At 46.9% G+C, this 8,115-nt stretch overlaps 1 protein-coding gene across 1 annotated transcript in view; it reads right to left on the bottom strand.

Moving 5' to 3' along the window:
• Positions 1-8,115, bottom strand: part of LOC108543268 (NACHT domain- and WD repeat-containing protein 1) — a gene marked incomplete at its 3' end in the record, with an annotated part of 53,703 nt that overhangs the window by 3,928 nt on the left and 41,660 nt on the right. Inside the window, exon 9 of the mRNA XM_017893682.1 lies at positions 2,268-2,465. Coding sequence (XP_017749171.1) covers positions 2,268-2,465 — 198 coding nt within the window. The remainder of the gene's footprint in view (positions 1-2,267; positions 2,466-8,115) is intronic.

The following is an 8,115-nucleotide window of genomic DNA, read 5'->3' as shown; positions in this document are numbered from 1 at the left end:
GGAGGGAGGGAGGGAGGGAGGGAGGGAAGGAAGGGAAAGAAAGGAAGGAAGGAAGGAAGAAAGAAAAGACCATATTTCCCAGGCTTCCTTACAGTTGGAGATATCCAAGTTCTTGCCAATGAGACAGGAATAGAAATATTAGTTCTGCTTCTAGGTCATGCCCTTAAAATGAAGAGACCTGCCCTCTGCTTCTCCTATTCCCACTGGCTGGAATGCCATCTTGATGGTAGGAGCTGGAGCAGCCATCCTGGGCCAATGAGGACAGCCCTACACTGAAAATGGCAGAGCAGCCAGATTGAAGGAGTATGGGTGCCAGGCACCCTAAGAACTCCCTTTTACCTCTGCTTTTGCTTGAACTATTTCATAAGAGAGAATTAAACTCCTATTTTATTTAAGCCACTGATATTTTGGCCATTGTTTTTTTACAACTTCTGAGTCTATATCCTAACAAATTCACACTCTTTCCCACTATGCCAACTTCAGTCTCAGAATCCCCTTCAACACAGCATTCTAGCGGCTGCCCCTAAATCAACTCCTCCATGCACTGTACTTAGTGTCTGTTAGCATTTCTATTTTGAAAATAATGGGCCTGCGGAGTGCAGCTCTCACTACCAGGTCATGTGGCACAGTGAGAGCTCTGACATTTGAACCACAAGTGAATTCAGTGGTCTCACAATCAATGTGAGAGATTGTGGGTGAGCAGATAAATAGATGGGTGAATGGAGGTCAACGAGTGGGTAGACAGGCGGCTAGCTGGATGAGTGAGTGGGTGAAGGGATGGGCAGGTAGATGGGTGGGTGGAGGAATCAGTTTCTAGATGAAATTGAAGTGAGAAAGTTGATGAATGGCCAAGTGTGTGGATGGGTGGAGGGGTAAGTGAGTGAATGGAAGATGATCAGATGAAGAAAATGGAAGGATAAGTGGGTAGAGGGGTGGATGACTGATGAGTGGATAGATGAGAGGAAGGAAGGAAGAAAGAAAGGGTTGAAGGATGAATGAATGGATGAATGGATGAGTGAGTGGATGGATGGAAGGAAAGGTGCGTAGGTGGGTGAGTGGATGGATTGGTGAAAGGATAAGAAGGTGGTTTGATGAATGGATGGATGGATGTATAGATGAATGAAAGGGTGGGTAAATGATTGGGTGAATGGATGAATAATGGATGGGTGGATGGATGAATGGGGCTAGATAAATGAAACGGTGGTAGGGTAGATGGATAGATGGATGGGTGGGTGGATGGGTGGATGGATGGAACAGTGGAAGAGCAGACGGATGAAAAAGTGGGAGGTAGATGGATTTATAGACGGGGGATAGATGGATGGAAGGGTGACAGGGTGGGTAGATGGATGGGTGGATGGGTGGGTGGGTGGATGGATAGATGGATGGATGGATGGGTGGGTGGATGGATGGATGGAGAGGAAGGTGGTTTGATAAATGAATTGATGGATAAATGGAAGGGTGGGTAGATGATTGGATGAATAGACAAATGATGTATGAAAGGGGGGGTGGATGAGTGAATGGATGGATAGATGGATGGAAGAGTAGGAGGGTAGATGGATGGGAGAGTGGGAAGATGGATGGATGGATGGATGGATGGATGGATGGATGGATGGATGAAGGTGGCAGTAGATGGATGGAAGGGTGGCAGAGAAGATGAGTGGATGAATGGATGGGTGGGTGGGAGGGTGGTTGATGGATGGATGGATAGATGAATGGAAGGGTGGGAAGTAGATAGATGAATGAATGGATGGGAGGGTAATTGGATGGAAGAGTAAGAAGGTGAATGAATGGATGGATGGATAGATGGATGGATGAATGGAAGGAAGAGAAAAGTGAATGACAAATGGATAGCAAAACCTAAATCCTCTTTTCTCCGTTACATTCTGGGATTCCAGAGGCTTCTTACAGTTCCATCAGCTTCTCAGGGGCCTGTCAGGCATCAGTTCCTAGCTTTCAGATTTATTAGCATGAGCTTGTAAACAGTTGAAACTGTCAGATGGGCACCAATCCCTTGGAGATGGGAAGCTTGGAGGCATCCCCTAGCATGAGGCTTATTAGCAGAATTTATATGAGACATCTACAGTCCCTTGGCGGGGGGCAGAGAGAGTCGATTCGGCATGAGACAGCAGGGGCAGGCTCTGATGGCATGCTTGGGGCCTCCTGACTAGCACAAGGGAGTCCCAGAGGACAACCTCAAACACCCAGCATTCACTGCCCCCAAGCAAGCAGGTTCTTGCTGGGATTTTTGCTACGCTGGGGAGACTCACCTTTGTGACAACCGCTGAGGGTTGCCCGGAGGGGTCCTCCCGGGGGCTGGAGGAATCCTCTGAGGGGCACCAGCACAGGGTGTGTGCACAACCGGAACCAGCTCTGGGCCTGCTGGCACAGCTGTCCCACCAGTGCTGGATGTGAGGTGGCGAAGAAATGGAGTCTGGCCAGCAGTTCTGTGTACAGGAGGCTCCTCTCTGCAACAAAGGGATATAGACTAAGTTGCCTGGATTGAGCCCCCTGTACCCTCCTGCCAATTGAGTCTCCACTCCCTGCAGGGGCTCCAGGACAAAAGAAAAGACACAATACCTCAGCTACTGGCCTCTGCTGTCCTCTCCTGTCTCCTTCTCTGCTCTCCAGACACACTTACCTTGCTTCAATTGCACCCAGCTGTTTCCATTCTCCAGCCTTTGCCCATGTGGCCTAGAAGGCTTCCCTTCCCTTTCCTTCCTGCCTCCCTCCTTCTCTCCCTCCCTCCCTTCCTTTCTTCCTTCCTCTTTTATCACACTCTGTTGTCCCGGCTGGAGTGCAGTGGCACAATCAAAGCTCACTGCAGCCTCAAACTTCTGAGCTCAAGCAATCCTCCCATCTCAGCCTCCCAAATACTAGGGACTACAGGCATGTGCCACCATGCTCAGCTAATTTATTTGTTTATTTTATTTTATTTTATTTTATTTTATTTTATTTTATTTTATTTCAGTTATTTTTGAGATGGAGTTTCAGACTGTCACCCAGGCTGGAGTGCAATGGCACAATCTTGGCTTACTGCAACCTCCACCTCCCAGGTTCAAGCGATTCTCCTGCCTCAGCCTCCCGAATAGCTGGAATTACAGGCTCCTGCCATCACACCCAGCTAATTTTTGTGTGTTTAGTTGAAACGGGGTTTCACCATGTTGGCTGGGCTGGTCTTGAGCTCCTGATCTCAAGTGATCCATCCGCCTCGGCTTCCTAAAGTGCTGGGATTACAGGCGTGAGCCACCGTGCCCAGTTATTTATTTTTTTAGAGACAGGGTGCAGTGGCACGATCACAGCTCACTGCAGCCTCAAACTCCTGGGCTCAGGCGATCTTCCAGCCACAGCCTCTCGGGTAGCTGGAACTGCAGGTGCACGTAACCACGCCTGGTTAGTTTTTTGTTTTTTGTAGAGACGGGGTCTCGTTATGTAGCCCAGGTTGGTCTCAAACTCCTGGGCTCAAGTTATCCTCCTTCCTCGACCCCTCAAAGCTCTGGAATTATACGTGTGAGCCACTGTGCACAGACCCAATCTTTTCAATAAAGCAGGATCAGAGGAGGGATATATTGGAAATCTTTGTACCTTTCACTCAATTTTGCTGTGAACCTAAAACTGTTCTGTAAAAAAATGGGCTATGAAGAAAAATCAGCCGGGCATAGTGGCACGGGCCTGTAATCCCAGCTACTCGGGAGGCTGAAACAGGAGAATCGCTGGAACCCGGGAGGTAGAGGTTGGGTGACAGAGCGAGACTCCTTCTCAAAAAAAAAGGACTCGTGATCGCGTTGGATCATTTAGGATGTGATGTTGAATGTTCCCCATTTCCCAGCTTGGATGTACGGAGAGCACATGGTTGTCCAGCAGCGCCCTCTGGTGATAATATTTGTTCCTACTCCTCCTCCTTGGAGCTGGCGTTGCCACAGGTTGTCAATCAAGGGGCTTTGCAAGGAACGTGCTGAGAGATCTGGGCTTTTAAATCTTCCTTAAACTGGGAAGTCATGCCCAAGGCTGTTTTCCTGCGAAATTGCTCCATCAAGGTTGACAACTCCTGGCGAGCTCCTCTCGCGTTATTTTTCTTTCCGGTTGCCTTAAATTCCAGTTGTTTGGTATGCTGCTCCATCTCCTTCTCTTTATTTATTTGTGTATTTTGAGACAGAGTTTTGCTATGTCGTGCAAGTTGGAGTGCAGTGGCGCGATCTCGGCTCACCGCAACATCTGCCTCCCGGGTTCAAGCAATTCTTGTGCCTCAGCCTCCCAAGAAGCTGGGATTACAGGCATGTACCACCACACCCGGCTAATTTTTGTATTTTTAGTAGAGATGGGGTTTCACCGTCACCCAGGCTGGTTTCAAACTCCTGGCCTCAAGTAATCTGCCTGCCTCAGCTTCCCAAAGTGTTGGGGTTACAGGCGTGAGCCACTGTGCCCAGCCATCTATTTATCTATTTTTAACTAGTTAATATTTTTATAGAAATAGGGTCTCGCTGTGTTGCCCAGGTTGGTCTTGAACTCCTGCCCTCTAGCAATCCTTCTGTCTGGGCCTCCCAAAGTGCTGGGATTAGAAGCGTGAACCCCCGCACTCGGCCCCATCTCCCTCTCTTAAAGGCTGAGACAAACATTAACTATGTTTAGGTCCCAGTGGGAGCTGGGGTAATGGCAGGTAATCAGTAGGGATTGTGTGAATGTATAAGAAAGGCATAAATGATTACAGGCACCATCATCTTCATATTGGGTGGAGTTCTGGGCACATTTTAGTTCAATCGCACATTTTGCAGTTGACACAAATAGGGTTTCAGGGCAGAAATAGCCCATCCAAGGCTGTTCATGTCAACAGTGCTATTATGTGACAGTAACATGACCTTAGATGGCATCACGGGTGGAGGTTCTGTGTGAATTGATGTACATACTCTTCCCAGCAGCCCTAGCTGGGATGGTCACTCAGCATCCCTATTTTGCAGATGCGAAAACTGAGGGCTGTGGGGCACTGGGAGTGATGGTAAAGGGTCTGCAAGGTCACACTGCCAGAAGTGGCAGCACCAAGATTTCAATCGACACAGTAGAGCTCAAAATTTGTGGTCTTGACCATGACTGGTCTATGTGTGTATTAGTCCGTTCTCATGCTGCTAATAAAGACATACCCAAAACTGGGTAATTTATAAACGAAAGAGGTTTAATTGACCTACAGTTCCGCAGAGGTGGGGAGGCCTCAGGAAACTTACAATCATGGTGGAAGGGGAAGCAAACATGCCCTTCTTCACAAGGTGGGAGGAGAGAGAAGAATGAGAGCCGAGTGAAGGGGGAAGCCCCTTATAAAACCATCAGGTCTCTGCCACTTCTGCTGCCACTTCTGGGCTGATAGCCAGGAGAATAAAGAGAAGCAGTGGTGCTGCCACTTCCGGCCTGATGGCCAGGAGAATATAGAGAAGCAGACAGTTCAAGGATGCTTTACAGAGCCAGGATTAGAAGCTCTGCATAGGAATCACAGGCCACTGGCCATCCTTTTTAACATGCTACTCACATCCATGGGGAAGCACTTTGGATACAGAGACTTAAACATCTTGAATATTCCCCCTTCCTTTGTGAACTCACCTCACAATTTATTGCCCTTTGTTAACATGGTATTTAAGGCCCCAGGTCTAAACACTCCTCTGAGTTTTCACTTATCTTCTGTGAAACTTCTGTGCATATAAAATTAAAACATATGAGCCCTTTCTCCTGTAAAGCTGTCTTTTGTTAGTTTAATTCACAGGCCCCTATCGCTGAACATAAATGGGTAGATAAAAAGATATTATATATTGTCTCCCATAGTTTGATTGTAAAATGGTGCAGCTGTTGTGGAAAATGAAGGGGTGGTTCCTCAAAAAGTTAAACACAAAATTGCCATGTGATCTAGCGATTCCTTTTCGCGACAGCCAAAAGTAGAAACACACAAATAAATGTCCACAGACAGATGAATAGATAAACAAAATGTGGCATATTCATACAATGCAATATTATTCAGCCTTAAAAAGGAAGGAAATTCTTAGCCAGGCATGGTAGCTCATGCCTGTAATCCCAGCACTTTGGGAGGCCAAGGTGGGCAGATCATGTGAGGTCAGGAGTTCGAGACCAGCCTGGCTAGCAGAGCAAAACCCCATCTCTACTAAAAAATACAAAAATCAGTTGTGTGTGGTGGCACACGCCTGTAATCCCAGCTACTCTGGAGACTGAGGCAGGACAATTGTGTGAACAACCCAGGAGGTGGAGGTTGCAGTGAGCTGAGATTGTGCCACTGCACTCCAGCCTGGGTGACAGAGTGAGACTCTGTTGTGCAAAAAAAAAAAAAAAAAAGGAAATTCTGACATATGTTACAATGTGAATGAAACGACAAATACTGTAAAATACCACTTATATGAAATACCTAAAGCAGTCATATTTATAGAGACAGAAAATAGCACGGTGGTTGCCAGGGACTGGGGTAAAGGGAGAATGGGGAGTGATATGGTTTGGCTGTGTCCCCACCCAAATCTAATCTTGAATTGTAATCCCCATAATCCCCCATGAGGGAGGGACCAGATGGGAGGTGATTGGATCGTGGGGATGGTTTCCCCCATGCTGTTCTCATGACAGTGAGTTTTCACGAGATCTGATGGATTTTTGGGTTTTATTGGAGATGATCTCATTCTGTCGCCCAGGCTGGAGTGCAGTGGCGCAATCTTGGCTCACTGTAACCTCTGCCTCCCGTGTTCAAGCAATTTTCCCACCTCAGCCTCTCAAGTAGCTGGAACTACAGGTGTGCGCCACCACACCTGACAAATTTTTATGTTTTTAGTAGACATGGGGTTTCACCATGCTGGCCAGGCTGGTCTCAAACTCCTGACCTCAAGTGATCTGCCTGCCTCAGCCTCCCAAAGTGCTGGAATTATAGGTGTGAGCCACCACACCTGGCCATCCAATGGTTTTATAAGGCAGTTTTCCCTGCCTTTGCTCCCTCACTCCCACCTGCTGCCCTGTAAGACACACCTCTTTCCCTTCTGCCACAAGTTTCCTGAGGCCTTCCCAGCCATGCAGAACTGTGAGTCAATTAAACCTCTTTCTTTTGTAAATTACCCAGTCTTGGATGTTTCTTTACAGCAGGGTGAAGACGGGTTAGTACAGGGAGTGAGTGTTTAATGAAGACAGAGTTTCACTTTAGGAAGATTAACAAATTCTGGAGATGAATCGTGATGATAGCTGCACATTATTAATATATTTAATCTTGTCAGGCACCGTGGTTCATGCCTGTCATCCCAGCACTTTGGGAGGCTGAGGCAGGGGATTGCTTGAGTTCAGGAGTTCAAGACCTGCCTGTGAAACATGACAAAATCCCGTCTCTACAAAATATATAAAAATTAGCCGAGCATGATGGTGCATGTCTGTAGTCCCAGCTACTCAGGAGGCTGAGGTGGGAGGATCGCTTGAGCCTGATAGGAGGAGGTTGCAGTGAGCTGAGATCATGCCACCGTGCTCTAGCCTGGGCAATGAAGCGAGATCCTGTCTCAAAAAAAAAAAAATGGTTAAGACATGTATTTTTCTATAATTAAAACAAAACCAAACAGAACATCCTCCTGGCCAGAGTGTCTGAAGACTTGGAGAGATTCTTCAAGCTCTAGGACAGGGAGTAGCAAATGGCAATCTGAGGGCCAGACTCCGCCCAAGTCATCTGGGAGCTAGGAATAGGTTTTTTTTTTTTTTTTTGGTTTGTTTATTTTGAGACAGGGTCTCGCTCTGTCACCCAGGGAGCAATCACAGTTTACTACAGCCTTAACCTCCCAGGCTCAAGTGATCCTCCCACCTCACCTTCCCAAGTAGCTGGGACTACAGGCGTAAGCCATCATGCTCAGCCTGAGAATAATTTTTACAGCCATGTGTTTGCAATAGACCAGATAATAGTGAAAACCAACTTTAAACCCTAAGTTTTGTACTCAGTTATTATTATATTTTGAATTTCATCAATAAAAAATATGTGGGAACTTTGTTTTCTCTTTTATCATATATGTACTTACATAATTTCCTAGAGTTTTCTTGAAATAGTTCCTATCTGGCTCCTTTCCTTCCTTCCTTCCTTCCTTCCTTCCTTCCTTCCTTCCTTCCTTCCTTCCT

The sequence above is a fragment of the Rhinopithecus bieti genome, unplaced genomic scaffold (assembly GCF_001698545.2).
Source record: "Rhinopithecus bieti isolate Rb0 unplaced genomic scaffold, ASM169854v2 scaffold_23826, whole genome shotgun sequence".
NCBI lineage: Eukaryota > Metazoa > Chordata > Mammalia > Primates > Cercopithecidae > Rhinopithecus > Rhinopithecus bieti.
This window is presented reverse-complemented; position numbering and strand designations above follow the sequence as displayed.